This window comes from Camarhynchus parvulus, chromosome 1A (genome assembly GCF_901933205.1).
Source record: "Camarhynchus parvulus chromosome 1A, STF_HiC, whole genome shotgun sequence".
In the NCBI taxonomy this organism is placed as follows: domain Eukaryota; kingdom Metazoa; phylum Chordata; class Aves; order Passeriformes; family Thraupidae; genus Camarhynchus; species Camarhynchus parvulus.
The window spans coordinates 27,433,849-27,447,496 of NC_044586.1; the positions used below are offsets into that span (position 1 = coordinate 27,433,849).

At 35.4% G+C, this 13,648-nt stretch overlaps 1 protein-coding gene across 1 annotated transcript in view; it reads right to left on the reverse strand.

The window, feature by feature from the left end:
• CFAP54 (cilia and flagella associated protein 54) overlaps positions 1-13,648 on the reverse strand; it is a 122,437-nt gene that overhangs the window by 68,170 nt on the left and 40,619 nt on the right. Inside the window, exons 15-23 of the mRNA XM_030960822.1 lie at positions 12,712-12,846; positions 11,564-11,711; positions 9,746-9,801; positions 8,647-8,775; positions 6,935-7,082; positions 6,061-6,138; positions 5,858-5,979; positions 2,496-2,669; positions 123-215 (exon numbers count right to left, since the gene is read on the reverse strand). Of these exons, the coding sequence (XP_030816682.1) occupies positions 123-215; positions 2,496-2,669; positions 5,858-5,979; positions 6,061-6,138; positions 6,935-7,082; positions 8,647-8,775; positions 9,746-9,801; positions 11,564-11,711; positions 12,712-12,846 (1,083 nt within the window). The remainder of the gene's footprint in view (positions 1-122; positions 216-2,495; positions 2,670-5,857; positions 5,980-6,060; positions 6,139-6,934; positions 7,083-8,646; positions 8,776-9,745; positions 9,802-11,563; positions 11,712-12,711; positions 12,847-13,648) is intronic.

Consider the following 13,648-nt stretch of genomic DNA (forward strand, 5'->3'; position numbering starts at 1 on the left):
GAAGAGTTTGTCAAAGGCTTAGCCAGTTACATGATTTTAAGAAATGTGTGAGAAAGATTTAGAGAGTTGGATTTTTTAACAGGAAGAGAGAAATGACTAAACAAGTTTTACCTCTGTCTTACCTGTTCTCCTGAATTTGGAAGTTTATTACTATTTAACCTTACTTTCATATTACTTCCTCCAGCTACACAGCCCAAAATACAGTACCACGAAACCTTTGAAGAAAATGAGAACAAAATAAATTGATGCACAGTATTATTTCCAATTTTTGCCTAATGTAGAATGTACAATTTTTGTGAAAACAAGTCTCTGCAAAAAACTCGGCTTAGTTATAAAAAAAGTATAGTCTAACTGCACTAAAAACATCAATTAATTTATTTAGCTGGAAAACTATATATACTACTAGTGGCAATAAAAGCAGATGATTCTCCATTATCCTAACCCTACCTTGAGTTACCCTATTCCTCAAAGCTATCTCAAAGCACAGACTCTACAGGTCACAGACTTAAAATCACCTAGATCCATTATTCATCCTTGATCCATTATTATCCCTGCAATGGTATTCTTCTAAAGTTGCTATTGGGCTCCGATTTAGCAAACTACTTAAGGACAAACCCTTAAAATCAGGCAAAAAAATGCAGGCATGACATCCCTTCCTTCTGTTGTGTCAGCTGCAGAGTTCAGCTTCCCATCATCAAACCTGCTGAGGCTGCACCCGACCTCACTGTCAGTCATCAGTGAAGGTACTGAAGAGCATCAGTCCCAAGAGTGAGCTCTGAGGGACCTCACTCAGCACCATCCTCTGCCTGGACATAGAGCCATGGACTACAACTCTGGCTGGGTCCATCCAGCCAATTCCTTATCCACTGAATGACAATTCATCCATCAAATCCATGTCTCTTCAATCTGGAGATCAGCCATGCCATGTGGAACTGTATCAAAGGCCTCACAGAAGTCTAAATGATGACATTTGTTGGTGTTTCCCTATTGACTGTTTTCACAAGGTGTTATTGAAATGGAAGAGACTATTTTCAGCAAATGAGCCTTAAGATCTGAAAATCTCACAGGTATTTTGACTCCTAGTACAGGAACTATAGATGTCGAATTAAATCTGAGGCACACTTTTATCCTAAGAAAGTAACTAAATCTTAAGCATTCAGTTAATAACTTCTATAGTTAAAAAATACCTTTCCTATCTGCTTAACAACTCTGCTTTAACTTCAGGAAAAAATGTCTTCTAGACTATCGGGGCTCAAATTATAAGAATAATAATCACACTTCGCCATCTAGTGGCCCAAGATGCTGCATTCACCCTCCTGTATCAAACAAAATTAAGTTGGAACACATACTAAAACAAATGAACTACCAAACTTAAAAGGTTAGGTTTTTTAAAATTTTAGTTTTGATTCAGTAAGGACAAAAATTATAAACTTTTCCCGATTTAAACTGTTTGAAATTTCCTGATAAAACTGCACATTATGAAACAACTATTCACAGAAATATTCTTACCACTACTAGAAAGATTTGAGCCTCTACTGCGTATATACACATGATTATTTTGAAGAAGCTTGCAAAATCACTATCAAAATCTCTCTCTCAAGAAAACTGCAGCTAGTGAATTTTTCATATTTCAGCCTGTTTTAATCCTTTCTGGACAAGGGAAGGAGAATAAGGTGATTTGGAACAGTCAGAAGAGATTTACTAAGGGCAAATCAGGGCTGACCAACACGACTGACCTCTGTGATAAAATTACTTGATTAGCAAAGGAAGGGAGAGGAGTAGATGCCATTTACTTTTCACAGTAGTGCATGGTAGGAGAAGGAAAAACAATAGATCTAAATTGAAGCAAGGGAGACTCCAACTGTACATAAGAAAAAAGTTTTCTATGAACATGTTGCCCTTTTGGAACACACTTTCCAGAGACGCTGTCCCATTCTTGGAAGTTTTCAGAACTGACTGCATAAAGCTCTGAGCAAAGTGCTTTAGTCTCACAGCCAACCCTACTTTGAGCAGAAGATTGGATAAGAAACCTCTCCTAATACCCTCTATGATCCACACAGTCCTGTGATACTACATGCTCAAGAGAAAGTGGATTATTTCCAGCTGAACTGAGTCACTTCAACACTTCATTAACAGAGATTTTTGCATCACATGATTCAACAGTCTTGTCTCTCTTCAGAGGGTAACTAGGAGTATGTCAACCCCTAAGCAAGAAAATTTGCTTTTGATAAGTGGAATAAGGAAGTATTAGACAACAGAAGCACCAAGGGACATGATGCACGAGATTAAGTCTCATGCAAATGTGAAGATCAAAACAGTGAGTCACAGAGGAAAACTGACTCACAGAGGGAAAAAAAAGGGATACTTAATTAAATCAGAAGAACATAATCCTCTCAGGAACAAAGAAAAATGTTTTGGTATAGCACTGTTGAAACAACTTTTTCTCTTGTGTATGGTTTAGCTATTTCTTATGCAGTCATCATAAAAAACATTACCTGAATATCTGAATCAAATGGGGCTGGTTTAAATGTCATGGAGCAATGTGATCTGGAAAGTAACAGAGGAGGAGGAGGAGTCCTGCTTTTTTTCTTGCTGTTCATAGCTTCTTTGAGACTGCGATACAATGCACTTTGTTCAGCTTCAACTTGCTCAATTAAAGTTAGTGCTTCCTATGATTGAAATGAAAACAGAAAACTATTAAAATATAACAATCAGACAGATTTAAATTTTATACATTGTTTTCAAATTGTCATAGAAAATTTCACTGCTATGTAGAAAACTTGCAGTAGTTTTTCATATTATCCTACATCCTAAATGAGGATGAATGGTAGTTTGTGTAAACTTATATACACAGATTAATTTCATAATTAGAGAATGCTACGAAAGAAGTATATCCAATTTTGGAAGAATCTATAGATCACATATAATGTTGATAAGCAATTAGTGCCAGCCAGTGGTTAACTCCAACAAGAAAAAAAGATATCAACTCCTATTTAGGAGAGAGCTGGAAACCTAATCTGTGGAATTTCTAGAGGAGCTGTAGAAGCAGTTGCACTGAATTTTTTGTACTTCAGAAACAGAGGGAAAAAATAAAGTCTACAAATAAAGAAAAAGGAATGTGGGTCCAGAAAAAGTAGGGCTAAGCCATTTTTCCCTTGGTTAACTGTAGACAGCTGAAAGCTGACTGACAGTCAGGTGTCAAAGATGTGGGGACATCCTGAATACAGTGATTATGTGGCCATTTGGTTGGAGATCAAGGCTACACTTTTTTCTTACTTGACTGAGAAGCAAATTGTCAGGTTTCTTCACCTTGATGTCACTGCCAGTTCAAGAGAAACTTAACTTGGCAATCTTAGTACTTCTGCATCTTTACTTGGGGCAGCTATTCATATCAAAGACAAAAAGGCCAACTCACAGAGATGAACAAGGATTACATTTTGTGTAGAGACAAGAAACTACATATTCCTACAACTAGAAATTTTATTTGACACCTTTTAGTACCCTACACTGGACCAAGGACTTAGGCTGAGCTGAGTCTGAAAGACAAAATGAAAAAAAATTCCAAGTTATTGGTAATTCAGTGACAATCCTATAATCTTGCACCTTAACAGTTCCTTGTTTCTGTCCTCATACATTTAGAAGACCACACCACAGTGGGTCAGATCACGGACTGAGTAAGCCTGGAATCTCATGTCCAAAAATTCTAAAAAGATTTCAGGTTTATGGTGAAATGAGTGAAACAGGGAACTAAGATTTAATAGAGTCTTTTGCATAGCTAATCATTTCCACAGGGCTACCACTCCACCTCATTTCTTCACCCTTTAGATTAGGGTTGCATCCACCCTATCCCACTAATATCCCACTAATTAGTATCCCACTAATACATTACAGGAAGGATATAAGATAAAGATACAGAGTGACTCTTTCCATCACACAACCATTCAAATTTTGCAGTCAGCAGTTTGAAGCTTCATTGCTCCTTTAAAAACTATACTTCTCCATTGTAAGCAGCCCTATGACACATTTGTTAATTAAAAGTATCATGGACTCATTCTAGTCTGAGGATATATTTCTGATTAGTGCAAGGGTGAAAATGCTCCCAGCTTGAATAAAGATGGTGTTGTGACTGAGAGTGGTACTGCATGATCTGTACTTCAGTAATTGTACAACTTGGAAGACAATAAATGTGGCGGTGTGAGCAAGAATAATCTTGTGGCTGAGGAAGCCAAATGTCACCATAAAAACCCCAAATGCTTGGCCTGTGATAAAATACATTTTATCCCTGACTCTGTCACAGACTTGCACCATGATATTAACTTAATCACATAAATTCAATATTCCAACTGGCCAATGAGAACTACCAGTGTATCCAACTCTGTAAAAACCTGGATGTCCAACTAGACGTATAGGACAGGAAGAAAGAATTAAACAGCTGTGAAAGAAATAATAAAAATGCACAGCAGCTTATTAAGCAGTTTGATGCAACTGAGTAAACACATATGACTCAGAAGCTTCCATATCTACTCAGTTGTTTACTGCATGAGAAATGATTATTTGTATGCTTCTCAAAATAAAATAAACTGCTTCCTATTTTGCTACATAACAAAAAAAGATTTGTAGCATATTGTGCTGATTACAGGAGAAAAGACCAGAAGATGCAATTCTATATAAAACTCTACAATACAAAAAAAAAGCAAAAGCATGAAAATAAAAGTATGGATTTGCTGCTTATTATTTGCTGCTGGAGCACCATCCACCTCAAGTAGGAAAATTAATTGAGCATATAATTAAATATTTCATCATAAAACAATCAGAAGAGATCATGCTACGTTTGTCCAGACAAAATTAATTCTGATATTTTCTGCCAACTATCTGCAGATACATATTTTTTATCTACATCTTTCTTGGTGAAAAGTGCACAGAAGCAAAAGCTACTGAAGGTCAGTGTAAGAGCTTGGTAAATGTTTGTTTGGGATAACCAGATACTTCTTGGGAAATGCTTGTAAGTCTCCACTGGTGACTACAGTTACAATTTGCATACCATATCACAACATCTGATAAGATTTTCACAAGTAACACATATTTTACAAATATATGAGAGATATTTTTAATGCATGCATGTTCATATCCAGTTTTTGCATTCTTCTGATGTAATAAATATACGTTTTACTTACCATGCTTCCAAATTTGTGGCACTTAAAAGAAAAACAACTTCTAGTAACCTTGTTTAAAATACTCTTTTATATATTATATAGTGAAAATTGCAGATTTTGATATCTGTTGTACAGGCTATAAAGAAATTTCAAGCCCTGTTGATGAGCAGGCAATTTGCATGGACAGATGTTGGCACAAATGTTAGTGGAAATACTCTCATTGATTTCAAGAGAGTGAAATGAACCCAGGAAGACTCTGCTTTTAGTTCCTGTTTTTTTAGAGAGAATAAAGTCCATGTCATCATCACCAGCTAAAGTATTCTAAGACTTGGAGATCTGGGAAAAAGAATAATGTCAAAGGTCTCAGAGAGGAAACCTGAATGACATTTTGGCAAGGTCTAGGCTTGTAACTGCAAAGTCCAGGAAATACAGTACAGAAGAAAAGATCTTATCTACTCTCAGGTTTCCTGAAATTTGCATGTATGCACAAAATTTGGGGATGTGCTCTTTCCTTAAGGTCACTTTATTCTTTGAACCTTCTCAGGAAAAAAACTGACAACAGAAGTTAAAAACACAAGATGCTTCTGAAGTTCCTTCCATTTTTCTTGTTTTTATAAGAAGTAGTATTATATGTCTTCCTTACACAGAACATTAAAAACTGTGCTAATGGTAAAGAAGTCCTATCATAAGTTTTTTCTTATTACCTCCAGTAGCTGCCTTTGGGAAGTAGTAGTTAAGTCTTCAGGGAACTTCTGTGCAGCCTTTTGCATCAAAAAGATTGCTCTGGATAGCTTATTCCTTTTAATTTTTTTCATTATAAGTTCCTCTAGAAAACAGATATTTTAAGACATTTATAAAACCGTGGCAATAATTTATTATACTTCTAAAATATTAAGTAATGTCTTACCTGATAAATATTGGAAATCTTCAACATTCTTCTCCTGAGATTTACGAGACTTAGAACTTCTGTGAACAACTTGAGCACCTGTGTGGGAAGGAAATATTGAGTTATTTTGATAGTGCTATTGCAGAAAATTGAGTGAGATGTTAATATGGAGTCTTATAGCAACGTTCTCCTCCATCTCACATTCTTTTTTTTTTGGTTCAAGTAAAATTTCTTGTGCAGATCATGCCACTAAAAATATTCCACCCTCCTGCCTAACATCTTTAGTAGTTATATTAACACCACAGAAAAAGAGAGGTTTTGTTTGATCGTAGGGAGTAGGGTACAGTGCAGGTCTGCAGTGTCAAACTAACACTAGGTTTTAATTTAAAAAAACCAAAACAACACTAAGAATGAAAGAACAAACTGAGTTTTTTTCAGAAGCCATTTGGCAAGAGTGGAGTATCTGCTGACATACAGAGACAACTTCAGAGGAGTAGAAGTTCAAATTACAAAGAGAACTGAATAAAATATTCAAGTCATTCTCTAGAGAGAAAATTAGCATGACAGAAAAAAAAATCTGCAGAACATTTTTTTTTACGGGCATTGTAAAAGTTAGTATTATAACTAAAATACAACAACCTACTGTCTAGGAATGAAATCTATTAGTTGCAGCAAAGTTTAACTACCGTTAGTTGAGTAGAAGTTGCAGACCAGTATAATGTAAATCTAAATTCTGCAAATTTAGTACATTATTTCTGTCTATATGTGGTGTACAAACTGCCCAACATCAGCTCCTCTCCAGAAGATACTCCTTTATTTCTTAGTACTACAGAATATATGAACAAAAAATATTCTAATCAAGTTATGAAGATTATTTAACTTCACTGAAGCCTACCTTGTGTAATTTTAAGAAGTTTCACAGATACTCGATGTTGGGCCTGAATGAGCTCCAAGTGTAAATCTGCCACAAAACCATTATCTGTTCCTGTTTTATCATCACCACATCCCAAAACAGAATTCAAATTCTGATCATTTGAGTCCACCTAATAAATAGGAAGTGGCAATTAACAAATACAACCTTCCACTACTTAGCTTACTACATTTTTCTGCATACTGATATTATTTCAATAAACTGACAAACACTGAAATTTGTCGTATTTGTGTAATATGCAGTCGATCAAGAAAGCATGGAAAGGAGAGTGACCAGAGAGAGAAAGCACGGAAAATGGACAAAGAGAACTAGACAAAATCTGAGAATCAGTAGTAAACTGGATCAATAATAAAGACAAAACTGTAAAAACTTGTGGAGGGATAGAATTTAAGAGAATAGTGCAGAAGGCAATCTCACCCCTGAAGAGTTGCAGCTGTACTAACCACCAGAGATTAGGAACAGGCCTGCCCTTAACAGGCCACAGCTGTGTCCAATGAGGATGAGTGCTACACAAGAGTGGGTCAGGGAGGTGAGAAGGGATTTGGGAGTTTATTGGCTGTGTTGTGAGGAAGAAGGAGTTAGTGCTGCAGCTGCAAAGAGGTGCCCATGAAAAATCACCAAGAAGGTGTGGAACTTTTGCACTTTTGCAATAAGATATCAACAAAAGCTGTCTTTTACTGTGTTACCAATCCATAGAATAAATATCATATTGATATTGAATGGAGATATTTAGAAAATCTGAACTCACATCAAGAACAAAAGTTGATTTTAATAATAAACAGTTGCAAGGAATAAATATGAAAAGGATTTCTGTTCTTATTAAGAAATCAATTTATTATCATTATTTCAAAACAAACTGTTAAAGAAAGCCTAAAGAAGTTCATAGTTGATTACTGAAAGAGAAAAATGCCCTTTCAGCTTGTGCTGGCTTTGGCTTAGGTGGAGTTAGGTTTTCTTCATAGTAGCTGGTATGGAGCAGTGGTTTGGATTTGTGCTGGAAATAGTGTTGATAGCATCAGGGATGTCTTCATTACTGATGAAAAGTGCTCACACAGCATCAAGGCTGTGACAGCACTGCTTCTCACACCACCCCACCAGAGAGGAGGTTGAGGAGGCACAAGAAACTGGGAGAAGGCACAACCAGGGTAGGTGATCCCACTGACCAAAGGGATGTTCCAGTCCCTACAACACCACAGTCAGTACGTGAACCTCCAGGAAGGAGGAAGGGGCAGATGTTTGAGTGATAGCATTTGTCTTTCCAAGTCACCCAAGCTACAGGTGTTGGGGACTCCTGGAGCTGACTGAACTCCTGCCTGCCCATCGGAAGTGGTGAAATAATTCCTTGTTTTGCTTTGCCTGTGTGCACAGCTTTTGCTTTCCCCATTAAACCAGCCTTACCTCAACCCAGGAGTTTTCTGGCTTTTACTTTTCCCCCAGAACACTGTGAGGGACTGGGTGAGCGGCTGTGAGGGGCTCAATTGCCCGATGGGGTTAAACCACAACACTAATACACAGAGATATATTTTTTCTATTCTCTTCTTACATGGGCCAGGAAGATGAGGTACATTTCATAGTGCTAAGATTTCTAAGTATGAAGAAAATATGAGGTTTGTGCCATCAAAATACAACATATTACTGATACATTTTGTTGCAGTGTAGCTTTTTGTAAACTTTACCTTTGTACAGCAGCTGTCAAATATCGACTTTCCATCCGGTAAAATGGTCATTAGCCGAGATGTGTTCATGTCATTAATTGCTTTTTCAAGAACTTCATAAGCAATTTGTAATTGTTCTGTAGGTGTTTTCTGAAAGGAAAACCCATATAAACACATTTCCTTAGATAACATTAAAAACTATAATATAGATGATCAAAAGTAATATGTTTTTCTTTTTAGCTGTTGAAGTTTAAAACTGTTAGACAATCTTTACACAGGTACTGCTCCCCAGACCTTCATATACTAATAGTAATATTTTAAATTTCAAGTAGGACTGATTTCCCTTCAGCTAAAAAAAAAAAAATTTACTCCGCTATAAGCTAATTTACAGAATTAGCTTATAGTGGAGTGAAACTGAACTTAACAAATTAAATTGAAATAATAGCATTTGCAGTTTTTCAATAGTCCATTCAACACTACTAAGAAAAGTTTTTTCAAGAAACACCACCTTTAAGTAGACTGCCACTGAACTAAACCCTGTCCATGTGTGTAAGCATTAAGACACATGACTGACAACACTCCTGAATCCTCAAGCTGACGCATATCATTTGTCCTTAATGTACTTTAGTAACTAATTTTATTGGAAAATTCTTCAAAGTGCTGAACAAAGCAAGAACACTTAGAATGTTTCATGATCTATTCCACATGATCCTTACAAAAAGAAGGAAGCAAAAATGCAACCCAAAATATTTTCCTAAATTAAGCAAGGACTAAATTTTCTACAGTCTTTATAAAATCTGCCATAAAACCATTTAAGGCTGGTACTACAGACTGGCATAAAAAAAGGTATACTGTGGAAATCACTATGCTCATGCTGCAAAAAAAAACTTTCAAATACAATCCCTTCCAGGAAAAGGACTGATAAAAAAGACTTGGGGAAAATTTTCAAATTGCATTTAATTTGAAAAAATATCTTCGCTTTATTTCGTCTGCTTTAGTAGGATTGCATGAAATATTTCATCTTTGTAAACTAAATACGAAATCGTATGAAAAGCATCAAGCAGAAGCGTTCTTATTCTATTCAAAATCAATGTATCAATTAAAATAAATTTGACATTACCATCAGTATTTCAGGAATATCACATGTTTCGTCTTGCGAAAGAGAAGCACTTCCTCCTTTTTTATAGGAAGAAAAGCAGAAGTGAGAATCAAATAAATCCAGAAAATTTTAGTACCATTTGATCAGCTCTACTTCTAATTTCAGAGTCTGGCAATACTTCTGTTCTTCAGTGCTTGAATATGAGAGGTAATGATATTGTTTCCTGAGGAGCTTTCCAGGGCTTAGACACACAGCAGTGTATGTACAGTTACACTAATACAGGATATTATTAGCTAATAATGTCGTGTTTTAAAGGCACCATGTATTTCATAGCCACATCATATCCAAGCTAATGAAACTAGGACTCATTCTGTAGTTCCTCCTATTTTTGTAGCATTCATATCAATTCTCCATTTTGAAATCAATTCAAATCTAGTATTATTATCTAATTCACAGTTAATTTCACTCACAGAATCATTTTTAAGAATAAGAGGTCATATTATGATAAATACTATTTCATTTTAATATTTCTTGAAGCAGTATTATCAGCTTTTAAAAGTTTGCTTTGATTGTTTAAATTGCTTTCATTTATGAAGAATGCATCCAAACCTATGTTTCCTTCTTCAAAACAAGAGAAAACAATTTTTTAGTTCTTGGTTAAACCCTCCTATTTCATTTCTTTGCTGAAATAATTTTTTGTGTGTGTGTTTTCAGAGGAACAACCTTCTAGCTACTCCTTGTGCCACTTTTGCATACTTGTTTTTGCTTGTTCACTGTCTCTCACATAAAAAAAAATTTGTATTCACTCAGTATCTTTCAGAAAATAGGTTCTTTTCAGCACAAGCACATGCTTGACTGTCAGCCTGTTTTGACCAATGGCTCCTATCTATTCAGCTTTTTTTTTCCTCCAAAAAGACATATTTAAACTGAATGAAAAAGAAGGGATGCTACAATGAGGTTCTCATTTAGCCTTCCTGAGAACTTTATAATTTTCATAACACCACCAAAACCAATACCTACTCTGCCTTAGCAACAAATAGTAATTTCCCAAGTTTTTTATTTCTAAAAGTGCAAAGCTATTATAACTTCTTTCTGTTTCTAGATATGGTCTAATAAGATCCTTAACATTTACTCTCTAGTTACTGTAAGACATCTATGAGAATTATGATTCATATTCTAAAATACACAACAGAGAGCTTTTAAAGTATGTCTAAATATTCATATTTTACAGCATTAGTCAGGTTTGGAAGGAAATTTGTTTAATGTGATTGTGATAGCATATCCCAATAATGTCAGCCAAGTCCAACTTCAAAAACAATTAAATTACTATACAAAAATCAAGAATATGTAAAGAAAACCAAACTGATGATCCAGTAAAGGCAAAAGCTTCAGTATGACCTCAATATTTTCCTCATTTGTTTGGCCTGCAACTAATCAACCAGCATTTAAAGGCTCCAAATGACCCACAGCATGTACTGCCTTTTTGCCTTGCCCATATGCAGAGAAAATAGCAGTGATCTAATCTGAGGCTATTCTGAAGGGGCTAAGAGACATGTAGAAGACCTGTGAGGAGAGTAAATTATAAGAGACATAATTCAAAACAGGGTTACTTCAGTAGAACTGGAAATGTAAGGAAAGAAATCATACATCCTTGGAAAAACAGGTTGCATTAGCTCCAATAATGGGTGAAATTATGTGCTAAAAACACTGTTCTTCTACTCTCAACCATCTCTTTACAATATTTTTTGAATATGTATGTTAGTCAGTTTTCAGCTCAGAAAGTTCCAATCTTTAAAGTCATTCTTGAAAGAAAACTAATCTTTTTCTTGAAAACTTTACCTTCTTTGTCCTTAGATTCACTTGTAGAATCAGCTACATTTTCCAGTATTGCAGCTAGACATAAAGTTATCTCTGCAAACATTATATTAGTGTCTGCTATGTTGCTCTTCTCAATTATTTCATTCATTATCCAGAGTATATGAACCCACTAAAAATGAGGAAATGGGGGAAAAAATAATTAAGAGATAAATTTTTGGATGACCTTTATGTATTACAGAGGTAGACAGGGTTTTGCACTCAAAATTTTCTAAAAATATTCACAAGCACGCAGGCAGCTCCTTTCCTGGATCTGGCTTCTTTTTTTCAAATGTCACCAGACTATGATGCTGAGTTTATACTGCTCCACAGTCCCAGTTCCTTCAGACACCGGACTTTATTTTAGAACATTATTATTCCTGCCATTCCTTTTGCAAAGTTTTATGAGTGTTCTACAGCCATAACTTTTATACCTTGCTCTAGTGCAGTAAGCCTTCCAGAAGATTTGATTACATGCCTCTCATTTATCTCCACATCTTCCCACTTAATCTCAGAATAAAAGAGACCCAAACATTACTGTTGTACATACAGAGGAAAATAACCTTCTGGGGAGCCTCCAAACAATTTCACTATATAGGGTCACAAAATTAACTCCTCCAGAAACTGCTTGGTTAGCACCAACTGGCAGCCCAGAGAGCCCATTTCACCAAGAGCCTCTCACCCACAGGACAAATTCAAGGTAAGGCTGTGACTCTATCCCATGGGCTGAATACTATTCTACTACTGACTCCCATCTCCCATGTCTTAAGTTGTAAGGTTTTTGCCACTTTAACTGATCTAGGCAACTTTCTTGAAATACATTGATATTTTCTACCACAACATCTCAAATTCTTCTTCTTACATCCTGCCCAAATGTTTTCACAAATTTAGTTTCTTACCACTGTGGCCCACTGGCAGACAGCAGGTTACGGCAAGAAGACTAAGAGAATATTTTGGTACTGGCATATGTGAGTACAGTGTGTTCAAAGTGTATATGTAATTCATATTTTTAAGAAGATTTATCTGCACTTTACCATAAGAAAAGGTACTTAGACTGGATGCCAGTATTTTACTGCCTTGACTATAACAGACTGCATTCACATTAAGAGAAATACATTACAATGGAGGAGTACTTGGTAAGCTTGGTGTTTGTGGATATATTCTAAGCAGTGACTTCCACTCTTTTGGATTTGCTGAAGTTCTGTTTTACACTTCTGCCACAAACACATTACTACATCAACAAGTATTTCTTTGCCAGGATGGACATTCTGGAAAGAAAAAACAATATAATTGTGGCAATGGGTAGGCACATAAATACACAAATAACCCAGTACATAAACAGTGTCAACATTTTTCAACATAGTAAATAAGATGTCACTTTCTTATAAGAGATGACAACATTTTGAAAGCTTTAGAAATAATTTTTAAAAATAATTTCTGGTAGATCACCCAAGCTTTTTTTCTCACAACAATATAAAGTGAGTTTAGAGGTCTGGGGAGGTTTTTTGGTTTTTGTTTTTTTTTTTTTAATTGACAAGTTTCTTAAAAGTAACACAGACAAGGAAATCAGTGAGATGAAAGATGAAAATTACATGAGAGAGCAAATTAACTATAATGCTGAAATCAATAGATTCTGGAGAAACTTCATTTTTATTAAATATGTAAATATTTGTGGAAGAAAATCTAAATTAATACTTTCATTTTGCTTGACAGAGTACTTCCATGAGCTATTGGTGCATTTGAGATGATAAAGCAGTGAAAAACAAACAACTAGAAAAAAATTTGGACTGAAATAGTATTTCAGGTGCAGTAAAACCTGATATATCCACACTACTTATATTCCCATATATGTTTGAGCATAAGATTTATGTGATATTGATAATGAAACTGGGAGGAGAAAAAAATGGAAAAAAATATAAATCAAAATTATTTTTGCTACTGGTTGGGTGGCAGCAAGCTGCTAGACTGCCTCAGCTATATATCATGTAACTTCACCATCAGTGAATGCTCTGTTAATTGGGGCAAATTTGTTTTTCTTCTCTGGACAGATCAATAAGATTTGCAGGAAAG